The sequence below is a fragment of the Parus major genome, chromosome 13 (assembly GCF_001522545.3).
Source record: "Parus major isolate Abel chromosome 13, Parus_major1.1, whole genome shotgun sequence".
Lineage (NCBI taxonomy): Eukaryota > Metazoa > Chordata > Aves > Passeriformes > Paridae > Parus > Parus major.
The window spans coordinates 8,178,322-8,202,911 of record NC_031782.1 but is presented as its reverse complement, the minus strand read 5'-3'; the positions used below and the strand labels follow the sequence as shown (position 1 = coordinate 8,202,911).

The 24,590-nt window shown below is 38.4% G+C and overlaps 1 protein-coding gene across 2 annotated transcripts in view; it reads left to right on the top strand.

Annotated features, from left to right (window-relative positions):
- Positions 1 to 24,590, top strand: part of SPOCK1 (SPARC (osteonectin), cwcv and kazal like domains proteoglycan 1) — a 268,583-nt gene that overhangs the window by 145,409 nt on the left and 98,584 nt on the right. For both annotated transcript variants that reach the window (XM_015641869.3, XM_015641870.1), the window contains one exon: positions 8,931 to 9,045. In XM_015641869.3, the coding sequence (XP_015497355.1) occupies positions 8,931 to 9,045 (115 nt within the window). The remainder of the gene's footprint in view (positions 1 to 8,930; positions 9,046 to 24,590) is intronic.

Sequence of the window (24,590 nt, the reverse complement as noted above, 5' to 3'; positions counted from 1 at the left end):
TTATGAGTTAGCTATCTGAACTGAATCACAGAAAATTTTTACCCATTATGTTACTACTTCAGTTGAAGTAATAAATTCCAACAGCTTTGGAAGTATTAGAGAGATGTTTCACAACATACAATGCAACTTCTCTCAGAATGCATTAAAATATATGTTTGTATTAACCTGAAGTGGGAATGGTATATCTTTAATTATGCATGAATAATTTTAAATATGATTTTCTGAATAAGGTATAACCTAGTTTGTTTTCATTGGCCTTGGAATAAAATAATTTGTATTAAATGAAATCTCACTACATAAATTATAATTCAGTCCAATTAACAGAAAGCAGAAAAAATCTACTTCTGTTCACAGGAAAAATAATATCCAGCATTTCAAACTTACCATGGGATTTTTAAGTCCAAGCATTCATAAATCTAAATTAAATACATTTTCTCCTTTTTCATTTATTTATTATTATGTAGAGTCTTTTGTATGGCTTTGACATTATTAAACCTTTCTAGCTTGTGCCTGGGACCAGAGACTGTGTCCTCCCACGGGTGGTGAGGGAGGCAGACCTGAGCAGTGCAAGGAAAAAGTCACATTTAGCTCTGCTCCTGTCCTGAGGATCTCTTACAGCACATCCTGCAGAGCTGGGTCCTCCCTGCAAGGCACACACAGAGGTTTCAGCATTTCCTCCTGTTCCACCAACTAAAGATTACAGCAGTGTTTTGAAGCTCTCACTTCCATCCCAGGAAGTCAGGCTGGACCATCTGGGGGTTTTGGGGGCTCAAAACCAGAAGCTGTAGGGCTGCTGTCATTAAACACATGCCAAAGCCCTCTGAGTCCCAGAGAATGGGTGATTTTTATACCCCACTACTTCCTGGAATTAATAATTGAATGCTACATCTGACTGATACCTTTCTGTCAGGGGCCTTTTGTAAGTCTGTTTTGCCTTCAGCTCACTAGGATATGCAGAAACACATCCTCAGGGATGACAGGTGCAAGCACAAATCATCCCAAAGTGGAATTGCTTGGAGCTGAGGGGAGCATTGTGGTGCTGCTGCAGGATCTGTGTGCACTGATGGGAGTGAGCCATTCTCACACACTGGGGAAACCTTTGCCTTGAGGACAGGAGGGCTGTTTGTTACAAGGGCACCTGGACTTACCACACTCACCAGTGGAAGCACATTGCCTAACTTCCAGTCCTGTTCTATTTCTCTTTTCTTTGTGGTTTTTTGGGGTTTTTTGGGGTTTTTGTTTGGTTTTTTTGTTTTTTTTACTGCATTGGATTTCTGTATATTCGTCAAAAAAATTTAATTTAAATACCAAGGGTTCTTATCCTATGCTTCAGAAAGGAAATCTGCAGAGTCCTTTGAAGCATTTTCTGCCTTGGATGGCCCTCAGCAATGTCAAAAGCAATTATATGTCAGTTATAAAGAGCGATTTTTAAAGTGCCTATAAAAATTAAACTAGATGTTTCTGTGCAGTGTATCAGCATCTTCAGCCACTCAGATGTTAGAGTGCTCCAAAACAAAGCTGTACAAAAATACTACACAGGGATGGAGCAAATGCTGACAGTTCGAGATGTTATTGCCTAAGTGCCTTGGGAAATTCCATTTATTGAAAATAATTCACATACATGTTTGAAACACTTGGTAATTAATTTTCAGCTGAATTGATTTCTGTATCCAAACTGCTCTGAGGGGAGAGAGAGAGAGAGAGACTTAAATATCAGAGCTGGTGGTTGGAGGACATGTTCTCTCCTAAACTTGGGGATGGGCTAACGCAAATTTTCTCCCTAATGAAGCTGAATGATTTATGCCAAGATTTGCAGAAGCAGAATAAAACCATTGGTGTTATTTACATTTATATGGTGGGTGGGTCCTATAATGTGTTGTTAAATAACCCTTTGTAAGACCAGAATTATTAACAATGTCAACTCTGAGAATAAATGTTACACTCAGTTCCAACAAAGAACAAACTCTTCTGAATGGCTGTTAAAGCCTGGAATTCCATCAAGGGCTTCCTGGGACATCTTGGCCATTCGAGGGGGATGGAGTAGTCCCATTGTACTTGGGTGGAGCCCCAGTGACACTCTAACTCCAGCACATGGATTGGTTCAGGTTTACCATAGAGCACTGGAAACTTACCATGCCTTCACAGAGAAGTGCTCTTTAAGTTAATATATATTCCCATGTTCACCTTAGAAAAAATAGCATTAATTCATCATAAAGCTGATGAAGCTTTAACTCTGATGGGAAGGCTGTGGTATACTTCAAATAACCAGAATGTTAAAGCTAAAGCTGGTCTTAGCCAGCATGTGTTGAAAACATGTCCTTTCCCTAGCAAAAACCAAGAGCAGCTTGTAGGAATTTTTATTAACATGCTTCAGCTGGCTTAATGGCTCCTTCACATTTGCTCTGTGATGGTTTTCATGGAAGCACAGAGTAAAATTCCACCTAGGCACTACTCTGCCTCCTTGACTTTCTCTTTGGCTGTCACTCTGCTGGAAGTGGACACATGATGCTGGTTTGAAACCTTCCCTCCTGGATCTGAAGGCTGACATTAGATGCCATTTGAGCTTCATGCTGAGTGGGAAGGAAGAGTCAGAGCCTTCTGTCCAGACCACAGCTTTCCCATTCCTGCCTTTCCCTTCCCTGCCCATTTCCTGGCCTCTACAGCCAGGAACTGTGCTTTCCTTCTCCTGCCTGCTTGTGGAGTATAGCTGGAATCAAGTAATGCATAATAATATAGAAATGCACACATACAATGTCATGCATCATTTAATTGAATGACTTAGTTTTATTATCAATCTCTTTTGTATTAAAATACACAGTAGGATCTTTGCATTGAAGACAGCAGGTCTCGTTTTCCATTTCATCATCCTCTCCCAGCAGATGTTCTTTTCTTATATAGAAACCTTTCCAAAAGCTGCATAAAAGCAGCTGCTCTTGACATTGCATTATGCAGCAGTATTTTGTCATTGAGTGATCATAGTACTTATTGGCAGGCAATTTTAAAAACAAACCCCCCAGTATTTACATAACACCGTTTATTTTTGATTGTGCAGTTCATTTCAGTTCCACTAAACAGCTACATTTTGAAAATACTCTCTTCCCCCTAAGGAATGGTCATAAAAACAGAATCAAGCTCATAAATCTTGTTGTGAACTAGTTGTACAGTTTCTGCAGGATTACACATCCATTGCTGTGAGACACTGAAAGTATTTATTTGTTATCACCCTTTTAAAGTCAAATGTGTGAAAAGCAAATTCGCTCTGTTGTGATTAACACGGTGACCCACTGGTACAACATATGGTGCTACATCCTCACAGAGCAACTTCCCCCTGTACTGCATTGACTAAACTAAGATCTTCCTGCAAGTCATAAGTCTTTTTTTTTATTGTGGTAATAAATAAAAACATGAAATGTAATAGAAAAGTATCTCAAACACTGTTGGTAGGTCTTTGTCCAATACTGATTTATATTGCAAATCCACAGCTCTGGTGAATGGTGCAAGGAGAGAGGGAAAGTGTTTTCCCATAAGGGAAAGTTCTCTGGTCTGCTGCGTGGAGCTGGGACAGAAAGAGATTTGGGATGCAGCTGGTGTTTGTAGACCTTTTGGTATTGGAAAACAATGTCACCATATCATCAGGAGGTTTTTAGGAGGCTGATGCAATCCTTCAGTCCCTGTGCTTACCACCTACCAATTATTTTGGTCTCTCACTGAGATTACCATAGAAGATTTATAGTTTTAAGAGAGAACTTAGGTTCACCTGCATAATAAAAAGCTAGGGGGGGGGAAAAAAATGCTAAAGGACAAGAATTCTGCACCTCTACTTACTTCTCCCCTTGCACTGTTAATTCAGAGACTTCTCAGTTCTGAGTACCAGGACAGCTTCCCAGAAAGCAACTGTCAGCAGCAGAAACCTCTGGGTGTGAAGTGAGGAAAAGTGAGATTCATGAGACAAGATGGTACTTTTCTAATTTCCTAAATTTTTCCAAGATAAAAATCTTTGGAAAATTATTATACTGAGATGTCCAGTACTATATTTAGGTCAGCTGCCTTCTGGGATGGATCCTTCCCTTGGAGACCCAGTATCCATGGGAAATGCTCAGAACAGGAAACCATGGAGCCTGGCTTCAGAAAATGACAGGGAGGATGAAGTGGGTTTTCATCAAAGAATTTTTGTCCAAGTGAAACATTTAATTCCAGCACTGGCTGGGCACATATCTCCCTACATAAATATTGAATGCATGCTCAGCCACTCTAAAGTAATTAATCATATCAGTTTCACCTTCAGACTCAGCCTAAACAAAAAGTGGAAATATGTTCACATCCCAAAGCTGAGCTTAGGTATTTTTGTTATTACTGTGCAGCCAGAGCTGTGTGCAGACTCCCTGACACAGAGAATGGCTAAAAACTACTATGGCTGTAGTTTTCCTTCAAGCTGATAAAGTAACATCTTCTTCTCACTTTATTTATTTATTTGTACTTTTAGCTCTTCATTTCCAAAGAGTTCATACTCATTGCTTTAGGACAAAAAGAACTGTAATGATAAATGTGGTTGTTATGTTTCATCTTAGTCCCAAGGGTGTGTTCTTCTTCCAGTGATGAGCATCTGCTCCCAGTCATGTAGAAATCTGACTAACAAAGCATGATCTTTGATTAGCATATTTCAGAAATTGTTTCTTATTACAAGCTCTCCTTAGGGCTTGTGTTGCTTAGCAGTAGAACAACCTTCCAAATGTATTTAACGTGTTGAAGAACTTTGCAGACATATAAATCCCTACTTTGAGCTTTTATGTTCATATGGATCATGCATTCTGCATAAGTGGGAAAAAAATCTCAAGAAATAAAAATCCATATCATGGGGTTTTTGCTGTCTTCTGACAAAGTTCAGTTTGGCTTGTATTTAATAAACTGCTGTTTTGAACAGCATGTAAGGACTGTTCATAATGAATAATAAATGATGCTTCTATTATGTGTTACATTTAAGGGTTTTCATGAGGTGTTCCACCACTGGCCCTTTATATTAGGGAGGTTTTTGATGACAGGGGTATTGAAACTAATGATGAAGATGAATACTTATGGGTAAGAATTAAGGGGAAAGCCAACAAGACTGACATCCTGCTGGCAGTTTGTTATTGTCCACCCAACCAGGAAGAAGACATGGACAACGTATTCTATAAGCAGCTGGGGAATGTTTCAGGATCACCAGCCCTTGTTCTTGTAGGTGACTTTAACCTCCCAGATGTCTGCTGGGAACTTAATACAGCAGAAAAGAGGCAGTCCAGGAACTTCCTAGAGTGTGTGGAAGACAACTTTTTGTCACAGCTGGTGGGTGAGCCCAGCAGGGGAGGGACCATGTTAGACCTGTTGTTTGTAAATAGAGATGGGCTGGTGGGAGATGTGGTGGTTGGAGGCTGTTTGGGGAATAGTGATCATGAAATTATAGAGTTCTCAATATTTGGTGAAATCGGGAGGAACATCAGTAAGACTTTTACTTTGGACTTCCAGAGGGCAGATTTTGGCCTATTTAGGAGACTTATTCAGTGAGTTGTTTGGGAAGCAGCCCTTAAAAACAAAGGAGTTCATGAAAGGTGGGTGTGCTTCAAAACAGAGATCTTGAGGGCACAGGAACAGACTGTCCCTGTGTGCAGAAAGACAAGTCGATGAGGCAAACATCCAGCCTGGATGGGCAATGAGGTTTTGAAGGAATTTAGTAATAAAAAAAGGATGTATCATCTTTGGAAGGAGGAAGTATTTAAGGGGGTTGCTAAGGCATGTAGGAAAAAAAAATTAAGGAGGCCAAAGCTCAGTTTGAACTTAATTTGGCAACTTTTGTGAAGGATTATAAAAAATGTTTTTACAAATATATTAATAGTAATAAGGAAGGGTACGACCAGCCATTGTTCCTTATTGGATGAGAGAGAACCTCAGTAACTGCAGATGAGGAGAAGGTGGAAGTGTCTCATGCCTTCTTTGCCTCAGTCTTTAGTGGGAAGATTGCTTGTCCTGAGGACAGCTGTCCTCCTGGGTTGGTGGATGGTGTCAAGGAGCAGAATGGTCCCCCTGCTATCCAGGAGAAGGCAGCCAGAGAACTGCTGAGCTGCTTGGATGTTCATAAATCTATGGGACTGGATGAGATCCATCCCAGAGTGATGAGGGAGCTGGCAGATCAGCTTGCAAAGCCACTCTCCATCATTTACCAACAGTCCTGGCTCACTGGTGAGGTTCCAGATGACAGGAAGCTGGACAAAGTGACACCCATTCACAAAAAGGGTGGGAAGGAGGATCCTGGTGATTATAGGCCAGTCAGCCTGACCTCAGTACCTGGTGAGGTAATGGAGCTGTTTATACTGAGTGTCATCATGCAGCATGTGCAGGATGGCCAGGGGATCAGACCCAGCCAGCGTGGGTTTGGGAGGGGTAGGTCATGTTTGACCAACCTGGTCTCCTTTTATGAGCAGGTGACCTGCCTGGTGGGTGCAGGAAAGGCTGTGGATGTTGTCTATTTGGATTTCAGCAACACTTTGACACTGTATCCCAGAGTAATTCACCCAATACATCAGTTGCTTTATTTATTTTTGTCAACATTATTATTGTTCTCAGATTTTAGAAGCAAGTTGAGGCATAGAAAGTTGAGACCTGATTTGTAAGGAAATGGTGGCTAGGATTTCCAACCACATCTTTTCCCATTGCTTTCCTTCCTGATGATTATTCAACAGTGTTTTTTCTTTCTGGATAAAAAAATTTTAAGCTGAAAAATATTTGAAAGTCATCTTATTTTTACCAGAAATGTGTAGTGTGATGCTATTTCAGAGCTGCATGTATTTTTATTGCCTTAGAAGACCTAAATAGTTCCTGAAATGGATTCACCAATTAAGAGTAAATTTTACTGTGAAAAAATGCTAAGTATTGTAGCTGTGCATGATGTCACATAGACCATGTGGGCTTAAATTTTTCTCCTTATTCATGCCAAAGTAGTATTGACTTTCCAGGCTAAACCTACATCCCCACTCCTCAGGTTTTGGCTGATAGAACACTGAGCACAAGGCCAGGCTGTTCTCACCAGCAGCCCAGTGCTCCTGGCAGCTCTGAGCCCTGGGCTGCCAGCCAGTTTGCACAGGGATTTTTGTTGATGCAGCATTTTGCATCAAGGATGTGTCACCAGCAATAGAAAACAATGTGCATGGGCTCCAGCAACAGAGCAAGGCCAGCTGCAAGAGAGCAGAAGTTCTGGTCATTAAATTTGTGTGTGGATGTGACCTTTGAATTACCTCAGCCTCTGAAACGATGATGTGGTGACCCTGCACACTCCAAGTGGTGCTCAGTCATTAAAGGCTTTGCAGAAGGAGGGTGTTTCACTGGTTTGCAGTTTAAGAATATCCAGGTAGACAGCCAGCTCAGGAAACTGTGGCTTGCCATTGAAATCCCTGTCAAAGATCTGCCTCAGTCCTTAACTCAGTCTCCAGTGAGAGTGAAGTAAGAGGATTAAGAAAATGTCTCTCACTGTTTGTGTTCTGGGAATGTAAAGGGCAGGGAATCGGATACTTCTCATCTGTCTGGCTTAAAAAAGACACCAAAAGGCAACAGCAAAACATTCCTGAAGAGCCTTGACAGCCCTTGGTCTTTCCAATGGGACAGACACTGGCCCCTCAAACACTGCCTGTGTATTTTCCTAATGGCAACACGTGAATGTTGCTGCCTTATTGTTTATGGCATAGGAAACAGATGGTCTTTTCTCCTGCCTTGTTCACTTCACCTCTTCTATCAGTTTTAATGGTTTAAAAGAAAAAGCTTTTAACACTTTTGCTTTGTTTTTACGATTTCCCCGTCTTGCACCAAAGGCATTGCAGTAAATACATATGCACTAGTGAAACTTAATTGCCCATCACAAATGTGTAATGGGTGTTAATGTGGCAGGAGCTTGTAGCTGTGGCTGTTTAACCTAGCACAGAACAGCTGCAGCTCTTCAGACCCGGAGGAAAACAGACGAATCCTCTGCTTGTTGGAAATATATTTGCTCTCAGAAAAATCTGGTGCAGAGCAAACTGAAACAACTTCTACTTCAAATGGTCTCCTTTGAAAGTTTCTCTGATTATTCAGTAGAAATGGGAAGTGGTTATCATAAAGTAAGAGCTTTATACCATCCCCAAAAGTAAATCAAGAGTTGTCCATTTCCAAGAATGGACCAAGACGTGAGGAGGGATGAGAGAGTAAAAATGGGATTTAAAGACACTGAAGAGGAACAGGAAGTTAAATCCATAGCAACAGAATATCCAAAAAGAGCTTCTGTAAAAATCACTTCTCAAACAAGTGAAATTTCTCTGTGTCACTGGTATGGCAGAGACTTCTCTACTGTTGTGTTCACGTAACTATATTTTGAATACTTGTAATTCATCTTGGCAGAAAATGTTTTATTGCTGATTTTTAGAAACCTTCTTTTGTAGAAGAATGAATTTAGACAGATACCTTTCAAATGGGACAAGAGCCTGGACATATTCACTCTGGAATGGCAACTCATCGTGCTGTCTAGTCCCAGCTCTGACAACACTGCTGGTGGTGCAGGTTGTTGTATAAAAGCCAGGATTATTTTGTTGTTATTACTTCTTTTCTACTCAAGCATTTTATATACAGTGGATGCTTAGCTGTAAAAATTAAAAATAATATCTAAAATTCCTGTTTTACAGCATCTGTGAAGTTAAATTTATTCGCATTCTGCATTATATCAGTTAATAGTTAGCTTCTAAAATACTGGTCATTTTGTTATTGAGTACATTTTATCCAAACATAGCTTTTTCTGTGAAATAAACAGTGTGATAGAACTTCAAAGTATTTGTTTACTCACATGTGGGAGTGTTCATTCTAACCTGTCCTGTGCCTGCCAAGAGCTCTGCTTGCATTTCTCACTTTCTTTTTTTAATACGTTTGATTTTTTATAGCCCTTGATCCATCCAAAGATCCCTGCCTGAAGGTGAAGTGCAGCCCACACAAAGTGTGTGTCACCCACGACTACGAGACCGCGATCTGCGTGAGCCGCAAGCAGCTGGTGCACAGGTGAGGAAACGCTCCCTTGCTTCAGGCTTTTGTGTCTGTCACTGACATCCAGTGTGGGAGGAGAAGTAAAATGAGAAAACTGCAAAATTCATATTAAAATCCGCTTAATTTTACAATATTCCTTTAAAGTTTCATTTATGTTTAAAAAAAACAAAAAAAAAAGAGACAAACAGAAGTTTTATATTTATAACTGAGGCTGTTTAAAAAAGATGACCCAGAACATGCTGCATCCTGTGGTGTGGATTGCAGAATTCTTTGCCAGTTCTGGGAGGGATTTTCTCCCCCCAGAGAGCAGTAATTATGCATATTTTAAAAACTGAAAACATTAAATATGAAAACATTGTGCCAGAAATATCTACAGTTCAAGTAACTTAATTAGAAGTAATTAACAGGAGATTATTAAAGATTCAAAATATATAAATATATAAAACCTCTGCCTATGTTTGCTAAAGAGCTGAAAAGTGTTGGTGAAATTTTATAGAGCAGCTCCTTGAGAAGTCACTTAACTAGAGAAATCTCCAGGTCAGATTGCTGAATGACTGAATTAAGAGCAAATGAACTAGCTAATATGTTACAAGGCCAGGATGTTCAAATTAGACCACAGAACTTTATAGAGAGGAGCTACAAATAAAAGAAGGGAAGCCTATTGATCATGGGTTGAGATATGTTACAACTAAGAATTGAGAAAATTATAAACAAATGTTGAGGAAAAAAACCTAACTTCATCCTATTTTGGAAGGAGAAGTAGTAGAACCAGTAGAGAAACTAGAGTTGAGTATCTCCAGAGCATGAGTCAAGACCCAGAATTAAACTGGAGGAATCAGCCCCTCCACTTGCCAACAGATCTGTAACAGAATAAATTGTGTACTGCTGTAATGAGCAACTCTAAATGCTTGGTCTGCACTTTAAGGAAAATACATTGTCTTGCTTTCATTATGTTTGAGTGATAAATCTGGGGACTGCTCTTCAGTTTCTCTCTCTGTTTAGTACAGAAGAAAAAAATTGCCTGTAACGCAGCTCAGGTCCCCAAATGTTGTTGTCAGCCAATATTGTAGTTTAACAACTGTTTTAGCCAAACCAAATTCAGGATGATCTGGTTCCCATGGATAACCTCTCATCTTAACTCACTGTCACCTGGTTGAGGAAGCTAATCCTGTAAGAAAAATTTGTCTTTGATTAATAATACGAAGTTAATGGTGTAACGTGCACAGTGTGTTCAATATCTGGTTTTCAGTATGGAGTGATCCATGGAAGGAAGTTAGGAGTCTGCTATGTGTAGTGCTTACATTCTAATGATATTTATGGCATTATGTAGCTTGTAGTTTCTAGTTAGGATGGATTGAAACCTGGTTTAAATCCTTGCATTATACAGCAGTCCTTATGATATACAGACATAGATGTTGAGCCAAATGCTTTCTGAGCTATTTCCAGTATTTAATGTCTCCAAAGTAGTCAAAAAGTTCAGAAGAACAGTGCAGAAGAACTGAATATCTTTTCTTTGCAGAAACCAGGCTGCATTTCATGTGATCTCTCTATGATTTCTCCACTGCCTGCAGCTGTTTCAGCAAAGCTTTGAGTAACACTGCGACTATGGAGATGAATTGAAAAGTACTGAAAACTTTGAAAATTCTCCAATTTCCAGCTAGTTTTGCAATGCTGAAAGAACTACTGCTGATGTGTGACAGTGGCACATATAACCCCACACTGTTTTATTAGTGGTTTATTCTCCAGGTACCCTGCTACCCTGGCCTCAGAGGGTAGATGGGTCAAGGAGGGAAGTAACCAGGGCAAATTCTGTTGATTTGAATCAGTGGAGTATACCCCCTGAAGGTTTTCATCTTTAGTCCCACAGCATTCTGTTTTTTCTGTGCCTGAGCTCCAGGCATATTAAATGCTGTATTAATCAGGAGTAAACACATTAAAAGGGGTGGAGTTGCACCTATTTAAAACCAGCAAAAATCTGAATATATTAGTGTGGGCACATGTAGTAACAATTACCAAATAACACGGTGCTGTTATGATTGTTTCACACATCCACGGTGCTTTTGGGTGTGCTCAGGAGGATTTTCCATTTCATGCATCATTATCAACTTGCTGCAGTGGCTTTACACAGTATGTAGGCTCAGCAAAAAGTAGTGGAGAGCAACACCTTTGTTATTGCTGAGCCTCCCAGACACAGCTGTGCTGGTCTGTGTGCCTGGCTGGCTGGAGAGCTGAGATTTTCCAGCCATAGTGTGTTGCAAACTCTGAAATCACCAGTGCCAGTACGATGCTATTCCTATTTCATTTCCTTTCTGCTGGAATGCCTGTTTTTTAAACCACTGCAGGAGCTTAGTAGCAGTGTAGAAAATGGAGTTGCATGGAAATGTGTTATTTAAGCTGCTCAGACCCTGCCCCAGGGGCAGTCTGGCCTCTCCTGTTCAACATCTGCAATCTCTTCCTTCTCTGCTCCTCCTCCCCTCCACAGTCACCTTGTGAGGTGCCCTGTTGTTGAATCATGGAATGGTTTGGGTTGGAAGGGACCTTAAAGATCATCAAATTCCAGCCCTCTGCCTTTTAGATCTACTGATACAATCAGCTGGTTCCCCAATTAACCTGGCTGTGTTCATAGATTTTTCTCCATTCTCTTGTTCCTTTTCATACTGATTCTGAAAATAATTGGTTTCCATTTGATTATTATGTACAATTCAGGGAAAAGGGCATAGCCCAAAGGGAACTTTGTAAAACAGCATCATTTGGATTCCTGTTGGTATATTTAGCCATGTTAATTGTTTGTGTTTTATTTGTATGTATTATCTTGAAGGGCCTATCACAAACAGAACTGTGGGAGAACCCAGCCAATAACAAGGGAAAACCACTGGGTAGTTTATTAATTTTTTTGTCTTTCTCCATGGGCATTAGCCAACTAATTTTTCTAGTAAGCTGTTAGTAGTTCAGAAGTTAAGGCAGAAGATAAGATGTCAGAGAGGTATTTCAGACAGATAACTGAGTTTTGTCAGCACATCCTCTAAGGTGTTTACAGTACAAATTGGACAGTTCATTTATAGAAAAGGCAAGACTGAGTTGTGATTTAAGAAGTGTGAAAAAGATAAATTTGGAGATACCTTCTTATATGCTTAATAGTCCTTGTACTAATGATAGAGTCTTATGAAATCTTTTGGGTGGATTAAAACCCCTTTCAATTTGGACATCTATGACAGAAAGTCTTTATTAGTTCAGATTTGCATGAAATGCAGTAGTTAATATCTCTCAAAGTTGTCTCATGCATTCTCAGTCCCATAATACTTTAAGCCATTTGTCTCTGCTGGTGCTGACACTGCAGCTGATGGGAAGGAAAGATATCACTCTTGGGCTCGTCTCAAAATAACAGAATAAGAGAGGATTGATATGAAAATAATGGGCATATTAACATGTCCTGGCTTTACAGCTTTGTTCAGTCCATTTGACCAGCAATGACCAATTAGTTCATCACTGCCATGTAAGTCACAAAGATAATCACACGTCTTCTCTGCTGTGTCTTAGAAATCCAGCTGTTTACTCACTATTTCTTCAGTACTTTTAAGGATAATGCTGCTGACAAAAGAGTCTGCTACTGAGTTTCTCACTTGTTTGTTTTTTTAAGGTCTGGACAAGTTCCCAGATAAAACATCTGTTCTTCTAAATTACACATCAAAACCTCAGTCTGACCAGCATGGCAGTGTTGGCAACTACACTTCTCCTCAAGGAGCAGACAAATCTCCCTCTCTTTCTTTGCAAATCTTGCAGCTGATACACCATTTCTGGTCAGGAAGGACCCTGCTCAAAACAAGTCAAGTAAAATATCCCCATAAGTGAAATAGAGCATTTTTGTAGCATTGATCTGGTTTTTCAGCGAGTGCTTTAAATTGTATCCAAAAGGGGGAGGCAAAGCAATCACTGCCAGGACATCAGTGACCCACCTGCTTTGGAGAACTGCTGGGAGCATTACAGAAAAATCTCTGACCACAGCAAATGTACTTTTAGGGATTTACTGAAAAGTTGTGCACATAAGCAAGGATTTGAAACAGTGCTATTCCTCAATGTCTATGATTACATCAACAATCACCTTTTTTAAAAGGTGCTAAAATAGGGCCTATAAACCCAACCCTGTTGTTTTGCTGTTCTCTCTGACTTGTGCCTGCCAGTATTTTCTCTTGTTTGCTTCACTGCTAAATGCTGATGAGGGGTTGATTTAACACCAGGGGTTCCTCTGGGGGTTACAGCTTCCTGTGCTGAAAACCTGACTCCCACATTCCCAGTGCCATGACTGATGTCATGGAGGGCTTGGTCCTAAGCTCATTTAATTCTGCCTGATTTATGTGGTAATGTTTATCAAAGCCTGAGTAGGCGAGAAATCCATAGGAGAACCAAGCTTGGGCGATGATTAATTATCTTTGCATCAACTAACACCATCAGCTGGTTCCCCAGTTAACCTTGCTGTGTTCAAAGCTCTTTTCTCTTGTTCCTTTTAAAGCTGATTCAGAAAATAATTGTTGTTCATTTGTATATTATGTACAGTTGAGGGGAAAAAAAAGCATAGCCCAAAGGGTACTTAGATGAATCACAGAATATGCTGAGTTGGAAGGGATGCATCACAAGCATTGAGTCTTGTTCCCAGACCTGCACAGGACACCCCAAGAATCCCATCATGTGCCTGAGAGAATTGTCCAAAGACTCCTTTAACTCTGTCAGGCTTGATGCTGTGACCACTTCCCTAGGGAGCCTGTTCCAGTGCCCAAACTTTTCCTGATAGCCAACCTAAACCTCATAAATACAATTATTTTCACATCTCTGGTGATCTTGGTAAATTCTGTGATGAATTCACAGTTATGAGTTAATTTTTACTGCAGATTTATTTATGAGCATCAAATGAATTTTGCTGATTAATGTTTTCAGAATTAAGGGAAGAAAACTGCACGGTTTAGAGTCAAAAGAAAATCTTTTGACCATTGTTTTATTATAAAAGAAAGCCATTTCAAATAGGTTGGATTTTTTCCCAAGTAACAATACAACAATATTTACACATAACTGCAAACTGATTTGAAGTCTCTAAATCTGACTTTTCCTGGGTGGGGGGAAAAACAAAAGAAAAATAATGTTTTTATGAAAAACTTTTTATCCACCTCTAGTGCTGAGTATTGATTAATCTGCTGGCATACATTTTTGCTTCAGAAGAAAGAGCATTGAAATACTTGATTAAACACACAATCAAAAGACCAGACAGATTGCATTAAGTTTCTTTCAAACAAAGCTATTCTACTGGAGAAATTGCCAGAATTTAGGTTTATTATTCCCAAGGTTAGCTCTGATAGAATCATGAAGAGTTACTTTAATCCTCAGTGAATGCAAGTTCTAGACATGAACAGGATTGAGTAAATGTTTGTCTTTGTATTTTTTTGGAAGTTGTTAACTCTAGTGCATTACTCTGTAAAGACTGTTATTCTTACTAATATCCAGTCCCTCATGGTACATTGCACAGTTTAACTGTGGTTCATGCTGTTTGTCCAGAAAGAGAAATGAGAAGCAGGAAAATCAAGGAGAGATTTTGAGGTCACAGCCAGGTGCAGTAGATAATGTGATGTGCAAGGGGTGTGTGCAAGTCCTTGGAGAAAACTTGAAAGCTTTTAAAAGTATTTCATCTCCAGATTTCCTGACAACAAAGGTACCTCTGCTACAGCACAAGAGCTTCAGATTTTGCAACAGGCAAGTAACAGATAGATGGAAGTAAGGAATGTTTTGCTGTGGAGTCCAAGTTGCCTTTTAATAAGGCAGCACATGGTGTGATGTGCCATCAATCTGTAAGTGCTCAAGGGAACCACTGATTATTAAGAAAGAACAGCATAAGAGTCTGGCACTATCCTTTATTCCCCATTACAGTTATTGCTAAAATTTTGATTATGAAAATTATGATCTAAGCATGAACTCCCAAAGGTTAATAGCTTTTCCTCCAAGACAGTCTCCATCAGTAACTGCCCAGGATTCGGTCCAAGGATGCTTGAATATTAGAACAGCACTCACTGGTTTTAAAAGCAGATATTACTCTACTGAACAGGATCATTTGCAAAGTGTAGGTCTCCCTCTCAAAGCGGTCCATTTCTCAGTTTCAGCTCTTCCTACATTAAATTGCTTTTAACTGAAGAGACCATGTGGAGAGGCTGTGGAGGGACTGGCTTTCATCTGACACAATGATATGAGCTCATTCAGTTCCGAGCCTTCAGTGACCTACTTGCTGCCAAGGGTTTCTGCACAAAAATCCTCCAGTTGATTCCTTTCTGGAGGAAGCTGGTTATGGTCTGTCCTCTCAACAGATGAGAATTCATGTTCCTTTTAGGCTGTTTTCCCAAGCTGTAGGTATGTTTTTAACTTTGGTGTATTTGAAAACTCAGAGGTAAAAGACCCTGAACAATTCACAAACTTACAAAAGATCCTTCCTTGACTTTAAGTACTGCAGTCATCTTTAAAGCTGAATTGAGATTGGATTACTGACTCAAAGCAAAAAGAGCCCCAAATTTTACACCATGCATTTTGCTTTTTCCATGAATTTCCAAACTTCCACAGAAAAATGTACAAGTGAAAAACCATGGTCAGGCAGAGCACAGACATCTCCCATGGGAATTGCACAAGGTTGTCACCAATAGCCTGGACTTTCTGCATCCCAAGGCCAGTTAGCCACTCTGCTTGTCTCTCCACAGAACTGGTTCATGCTCCGTCAGCTTTAGCCCTCATTAGAGAAGTGCAAGGTGATGGGCTCTTCCTGGATTGCTTTTAACTAAAATGGGTGCAATTTTTGAAATATATGGTAATGCACAGATCTTTTAATAACAGATATTTAGTGTGTCCTCATCCCTGTCTGCACTGGCCATGCCAGTACATGAACTTGTTCTTGCTCAGCAGGGATTTAGGGTGTTTTCCTCACAGCCACCAAGCACCAGGCTGGGTGAACATCTCACTACTGAGGTCATGGGATTTTACCCTGCCGTGTCTCACCCTGCTCTGCTGTACCCTGAGGCTGCTGCAAGCTCAAAGCAAACACAATGGGCATTGAGACAATCTGCTGCATTGCTCCTTTTAGACCACTTTCAGAGCACTCATTGAAACCACCTGAATACTTCTGGGTACCTCTGCTATCATCAGAACGTTTTGATATTGAACAGAATGAGAAAATAACTACCTTTTTTCCACACTTTAATTAACATTTATAAATAGTTTTTGCATTTAAAGATACTATTTCTGAATGGGTTGAATACCTCTTTGTAATATTCCTGCTCTTAATATTTCTAGTTGTACACTTTTAGCAGTACATAAAAATGGACTAGAAGTGACTTCTTGGATCATTAAGTCTAATCCCTCTGCAAAAGTATAAAATAAACTTTTTCATAAGCCTATCAAGTTCTGTCTTAAAGATAATAAGGTTTTTTGCCTCCTGTACACTATTTGGATGAATCCTGAACATCTAAACCTTTCTTGCTGGAAACCTCCTAATATCTGGCCTAAGGTTATTCAAATCCAGCTAAAACTTTGTGTTTTCCTAAATGGTTTCTCAGTATTTATTTTGAAATAATGTCCTTCTGTGGTTTTGCTAGATTTGGAAAACGTTCATAGTCTTTTCTTATAAATTAAGCTCTCTTAAAAAGAATTTCCTCTTGCCTGTTTCAGTTTTCCTTTGCAGCAGAGATCATTTGGTTTGGCTACTGAGATCAGTATAGAAAGAAACCGAAAATTATCATTTTGTCTTCTTGCTGTTTAAACTCTTTTTAGATCTTTGGTTTTGCAGTGACTCTGAGTCATCAAAAAAGATGTTAAGATTTTAATCCTTATATTTTAAATTAATTCCCTTTTTTAAATGGCTGTTCTATCCATGCCTGCTTTAAACCTTTGATGATTCTTCCCTCAGCCCTGGCAGCTTGGCAGTCCTTATTCCAGGTGGGCTTTCACCTGAGCTTTCTGGAGAACAGTTCTGGCTTTGACGCTTTGTGATCTCTAAATTGATATATATTGTAAATACATGTGGAATTTGCTGCTTTGAGCACTCCTGCATGACATTCTGTATTTGATTCATCCTTAATAGAAACACACACTAATTACTTTTCCCTATAATGTAAAACATTTTTTTATTAACATGATAACAAAAAGAGGGTGAGGGGAAAAGTTTGAAATAAGTGTCATTCCCAGTTCAGCATTATATATAAACTATATATAAAATGCAGTGTTTAGAGCTTTGAGCTCTGACTAATATGTATGCTAATGTATAATGATGGAAAATGCATTTCTGAAAGTTAATGTGTGAATGTAAGTTTGTGCAGCAGATTCATGGGAAACACAAGCCAGCAGGAAAACCTAAATACATGAAAGGTAAAATAAGGGCAACATCATGTTTGTTCTTCAATGGTTTTACTGTCTCAGTGGGTTCTTTTAGAGACTGTAGAATTGGTCATATATAAAGCTCTTGACACAGCTTTTACCAGCTTCTTAAGAGCCACCACCCAAAGCTAAGTTAACATCCAAGAGTTCCTGTTTCCCTCTGGGTATCTGGAAGGAGGCAGAGTTAAAAGTTCAGTCACCTCCTCCATGGCATTTGTGTGTTCCTGGCTTGGATTGGGAGCTGTTGATGGCATAAGGAATGTTGGCTTCCTCGTTGTTTGTAAAGGTCCTCTTGCTCACTTTAAAGTGAACAAGAAATGAAAACAGTAATTGGTATAAATGTCATCTGCTTGGCAAATGTCATGAGATTTGCCAACAAATGAATAGTGAACAAATGAATAAAATTGGGATGGATTCACTGCCTCTGAATCCTCATTCTCTAAGAAGCTGTTAGGCTTTGCATATGGAATAGCCTCACAATTCTTGGATTTTCAATGCTTTTTCAATCAATCTTCCTAGATCACCATCACTACAATTAAAATAGAAACATGTTGGTACAAGAGGATGTTGGATACAGAGGGCAGTTCCACAGCTCTACATTTGACCACTGGCCCTGGTGGTCACATGAGTGTATTTTTGCTTCAGCAGTTTGTCTGACTTTTCTATGACAACATTTATCCTCACACAACATGGAATCTGCAGTATTTTCAGGTTTACCACAACCCACTAAGTTAAGGTTTATTTCCTGACTCACCTTCTTTGTATTTTTTATAAAAATCTTGACCAGAGAATTGCTGGAAGCAAATTTGTGGTGATATTTAATATGTGCCTGTATTTTTGCTTTTTATCCCTATCTTAAATCTGTTGAGTAATACAGTCAGTCATAAATTACTATTTAATGTTCACAAATGACCTCCAATGCACCAAAAATTATTCTGTGTTTATACAATAATCTGTTTACTGGAGATTCTAAATTTATTGCTGGCTTTTGCTGTAGAAGCCTCAGGACATGAATGTGTTCAGTGGAAGTCTTTTTAGTGCTAATAAAAGCCTTGCTTTTGTAAGATTGGGACTGATGTTTACAGTAAAGGAATTTTATTAAAGTTTTTCTTCAATTTCCAGCATCCTGTTATACTGGAAAAAATGTTACATATGCAGCATTTAAAACCTGCCTTTTGGTTAATGGCATTATATATTCCAACTGCAGTCAATATTACAAACAATATACTTCATAAGAAATTTGCAAATTAGGCCTTAAAAATATTGCATTTCATTTGATGCTGGCCAGTTTGCTGCTTTTTCCAGCCACGTGTCTTTTGTGTGATGCAGACTCAACAAACAGCTTTTAAACCAATCAAAAACTGATCTTTATTATTTGCAAAACAGTTCTTTATTTTACCTTTGCACTGTTTTTCCAGTTATTGTTTCTAAAGCCTTTCCCTGGCAGTGAGAGGCACCAGTAGCAAGAGGCTGAAATTCTGATCAGTTCTACCCCTCTTGCCTTGAGAATTCACAAATTCCTACCCACGTGTAGGGCTCTGCTGGGGGGAAAGCTTTGGCTCCTCCAAAGCTGAGAGGTTTCCAGCAGAGGTCTGCTAAATTTCACATCTCCTTCAACATCCTTCATTTCAGGCACAAAACTTCACTAGGAAAAATGATGAAACCATATCTAAGACCACCCCAAGGAATTCATCAACAAGCTTTCATTTTTGAGTTAAAGCTTGCAAAAAACTTACACTGTGAAGACATTTCCACAGAGTATTGCCAGTTCCAAACTAGATTAACAACAAAGACATGACTGTCAGCTAAAATATTAAACTGAAAAAGATAGGCTTTGGTGTTTGATCCCTTTCAGAGCCATGCAGTTCCATCTAATGGCACTCTTTTGAAAGAAACAGCACATTAAAACAATAAAAAGGAGCTTCTTGCATCAATCATTTTCTTACTTGGTGCATGTTATAATCAATGTTATATCAAAATTAACTTTTAATCTATTACTTCCTGCTACTTTAATATTTCAATCATTCTCTTTTCATTAACAAATTGCTATTGCCTGCTTAGTGATCTGCCAGAGCCTATCAAGAGTTTTACTTACAGATTTTCAATTTAGTCATTTTGTATCTGATTACTTCAGCCAATGAACCACAGATGACATTATTTATCAACATGAGCCACCAAAGTACAGTCTGTTCAAAGTCCTGTATGGAGGCAGTACGAAACATGATTAGAAATAACCCAGAATATTTTGCTTCTTTAAATGAGTTTGCTCAGGTATCACTATTCTACTCCCAAATTATGGATAGGAAGGTGATGCTGAGCCATTCACCTTTTAGGCACAAAGATTAATAACTTAGCACTCTTTTGAAAGACTATTGCTCCTGTCTCAAGGTTTAAAGCAGTCCTTTAATATATGATAATTTAATTCCCATGAGCACCTTCTACATCTTGAGAGGTGGGGCAGAAAAATCATGGACATGAGGAAAATATTCCTGCTCATTGCAGGGGGTTGTACTCAATGATGTTTTAAAAATCCCTTCCAACTGAAACTATTCTATGATGTCTTTGATCTGTATATTCATTCTAATCTGCTTAACCAGTTACAGCACAGAGCTGTCTAAAATAAGAATAAAATAGGAATAAAAATAAATAGGAAATATATCATGATAAATTTCATTACATTAATGGAGCATAATTATCAGGAAACATTTCTACAAATTTGTGTTATTAAATCTTTGTGAAATAGCAGGGGCAGAAAGATTAACAAGTTTTCAAATTAGTTTAGAGAGAATTATCAAGCTTTCATTTTGTTATCAATTATTGTATTTATGTTCTCTACTTTCACAATGAAATCCTAAAAGATTCATTGCAAGTAAATACAGGATGTTCAGTAAATGCAATTTGGAAAAAACAAAATTTCTGGCACACTCCATAGAGTTATTTCTTGCTCCAATTAGTGGTTTAAAAAAAATGTTTAAAAAAAAGTAATAAAAAAATTTAAAAAAGACAAAATCTTGCACTGCAGTCACTGCAGTCAGTGTAAAATTGCCACCTCTATGAAATCAAATATTGCAATTAGATAAAGTACTTAAACTATGGGGGTTTTATTGTTCTTGGATTAGCTCTTAATGTAGAATTATCTGTGTAGCTTTTGCTCAGTTTGCACTCGACTCCCTGCTGAGATTTTTTTTTTAACATTGGAACATTTTGAGAAAGTGGAAATAGAAATAAGCTGAAAATGAAAACAAGCTTTCAGCTTTAAGCATTGAGTAGATGTGTTCTGGAGTCTTCTGACAAAATGGTTTTCCTGTCAATTCAACAAAACATTTCTAGCAATGTAAAGAATAGTTCTTGACAAGAAAGTCTCTCACCTCAGAAATGTGAGCAGGATGATAAAGAGACCTTGAATGCAGAGTGTGAAAAAGAGAGTTTCAAGCCTTGTCACTCAAGTAGAGTAGTCTTCTGGATCTTCTGGTCAGTGATTATTGACTTCTCTTCCCCTGAAAGTCTGGAGGGTTTATTCCTTTCCTTTGGTGTTAATTGGAGAAGAGATTTGATCTCTTCATGAATTATGCCAAATTCACGCAGCAGCCTGATGGTTAGGGCACTCAGCTGGCACTGAGTGTCTACTGCTGTTGGAAATAAAATCCACTCTCATGGCTTTCCAGGACACCTTTGAGAAGTCAGTCAAATCAGGATGGTGCTGTCATCACCTCCCATCTTCATGGAATGACAAATTTATTTTATGTTAAGCTTGTGAAGAGAGTCAGTAGCATACAGACTGCTCCAATTGACTCAAGTATTATCATTTGCACCTAGAGAAAATAAAAAATTATCTTTCACACAGAATCACACAGAATCACTGGGTTGGAAGAGACCTTCAAGATCATCGAGTCCAACCCTGCCCTAACACCTCAACTAGACCATGGCATTATTTCATTATTATCACTGGAGACAGAGTATGAATTTGCTCCTGGAAAAGTGTTGAGTGATATTTTTTTATCCTTTCATTATTTGGAAGTGATCCAGCATTGTTGCTTTCATATTTTATTTCTAAAATGATAGCTATTAAACACAGTGTATTATGATTGCTGAAAGATGAACTCCTTTGCCTGGGTCTTCACTGGTTTCTGATGAATGCCAACTGCTAAAAAACATCCCTGGTCTCCTTTCTTTTCCATTTCCTGGGACAGCATCTGTAATAAGTAATATTATTGCAAAGTAGGCTTTCCCAATAGCCCTCAACATACCTTTTTGTTCTGTAGATATGAAGAACAGAATTTCTATCATTATCTCTCTGCATACTTTTCCATGGAAAACAGATGCTTCAGTGTTCTGAGAACTTGCTACTACACCTTCAGGATTCAGGAAGAGAAAAAGCTCACAAATCTCGTGAACACTTAGTGATGTGATTACTCTAATTACTGCAATGTTTTGCTTACATTTTACTTTAGCAGCAAAACTTGTCATGATATAAACATTCTCTGACAGTCTCTGTGCTGTTCTCCTGTCTAGATCTTCACTTTGAAAATAAATTATTTTGTCCCTTAGTGAGGCTTTATGTTATCTCACACCCTGAATGAACATTCTCCTATACAATGTCATGCAGTTTTAAAATAAAGAACGATTTTGTACCTAGAGGATCTTCTACAACTGTGTCAAATTTCAAAACTGTGTTAATTTTCAAAAAAAGGAAGATACATCCAAGGGCTGAAAACAGGCTGTGCATTTCATTGAAATCTCAATTATTTTCACTGTATTCTTTTTTTTTTTTTGTCCTTCAAACCTAAACTGTTGTGAAGCCAATATTTTTAAGGGGGTCACAGAAGAATGGTCACAACAATTTTGATTTTGATTAGAAGAGTTTTCTACTATAGCCACAGTTCTGACCCAGACTGAATCAATAATCTGTAATTTTTTCAAGAAGCATCTCTACTAGAAAAGAATAGTTTTGTAGAGGTCTTGCTGAACATATTTCAAGTACTGAAGTTATGTCATTACTGTAAATAAATCTTCACAAACTTTTTATTAACGTTGTTCACATTCAAATTTAACATATTTTGTTCAGAATTAACATTCAGTCTGTCACTAATGCAGATTGCAGCATTATGACTTCAGATTCTCTTGCAATTTTGTCAGTTTTTTTCTTCTATTTCCCCCTTTGTTTTTTCTCCTTCCACTGGCAAAAATTCTGAGCCTTTCAATTTATTTTTTTTTTGCTTACTAATATTAGTATGAAACAATAGAGTCTGCTTATTTTTGTTATTGGAACTGCTACCGTCATCTTTATTATGATAATATCTAGGAAAATGTTCTTTAATATGTATGGGGAGTGAGAGTTGGGAATTTTGCTTCACTGATTTATCTGGCCTCTGGCTTTGATCACCATGCAATCCATCTTCTGTTATGAAACAAAACAAACCATTCTGATTAGTTGGTTGTTACAATCAGTGATCCTCAACTGTGGAAAGCTAATTAACCTTAGTAATAAAACATAATGTGAGTTTTTTGTTCATTTGTTTAACGAGTTAAGAAGTCAGGTGAACAGAGTTGGTTAAAAATAAATGAAAACATTAATGAAGACTCAAACCTTCTCCTCTCATCTTGCATCCAGTCCCTTGCCTTGCAATTCAGCAGATAGAAATACAGGAAATTTGCACATCCTCTGCTTCTTCTTTCCTCTTTTTTATAAATTATGAATTTGTATCTTATTGGCATTTAAATAGATGGTTCACGTTGAACAAAAAGGACACTTTATAGTATTGTTGCATAAATTATTCTGTCTATTATTCATTGTCCTATGTTGTAATGTGTGTGCCATTATTCTGGAGAGCTTTAAGTCTCTTTCAAGTCCTTTCACAGATTTTTGTAGTCTTAGCTACCCCAGTTTACCCAGAGCCCAAGACTGCCAAACTGAATTACACCATGATCATTCCTGCTTAGCACCTTATCCATAGTTAAATTGGATATTAATAATATCATAGTTAATTTCTTGAGCCTCTATGTTTTATCTATGTATAAATTTTTCATTTGCAACAACACTTGATCTGAGCTCAGAAGTCTGGGGGTTTTGTTAATTAGCTCCTTTGTTAGTTCAGAAACTTTTGTTTCATTTAGAACCAGCTGCCTGTGTAACAGGTTCATAGTCCTTTTAGAAACTCATATGGGTGAAACACAATGAGAGCTTTTTCATTTCATAATGAGTTTCACACAGCCCTGTGCAGCACAGCAGAAATGTGAGTGCTGAAATGGAAACCCTGCCCTCCCCACAGCCCAGGAGAGAACTGCTCTGACACCTCAGACACCTCAGCATCACCATCAAGATGAGGTAAACTGGCTGCAGATGCTTGCCAGGAAATACAAGCTGAAGTTCCAGTGTTGTTGATACTCAGTGCTTAGAGGGCTCTCTGCTAAATTCCAAAAGGTAGAGAAAAAATGAGGAGCAGTGGAGAGTGAATCTGAAGCAGTTATCAATACAAAAAAACAGCCTTACAGCTGCTATCATGCAACTCTCAGAGGAAGATTTAACCAGCCTCTGGCTTCCTTTAGATGGAATGAAATGGGCTCATGAAGAAGGTATCTCAGAGGATGTAAATTATTTTTCAGCTCTGAAAAGAAACAAACTCATATTTTGTATTTTACCTTTGCAAATATGTCCTGCCCTCACCAAAAGTATTATTTACTAATAGCCTTAAATTGTATCCCTAGTAGTGTACAGACTGAAAAGAAAAATAGATTGTAAACAAATGAAATGTGAGAATGATTACTTAGATAATCTGAAAGAATTTTAGGAAGATATAGGACATAGCTAAATTCATGATTGCCTCTTGGGCATTGTAGAAAGCAGAAAGATAATGTGCTCTGGTTTGCAGCTGGGAAAGGGAGGATATGGTAAAAGAACAAGTCCAGATAATAAATGTGATGAGAGGGAAACAGCAGCTGAAAAAGGAAGATGATGTGAGAAGAAATACAGGATATTTGGTCTTGATATAGAGAGCTTATAATGTGGACAAGATGTTCCTGAGAGGAAATAGCAATAATAGAGCAAAGAGATAGAAGGATAAACAAAGGAGGAAGCCTATAAAGTTTCTCAGGCTTCCAAAAACTCAAGTGTAGAAGGGTTAGAAGACTTAACTATTACTTGGTAAAGACCAAAATGACATTGAGAT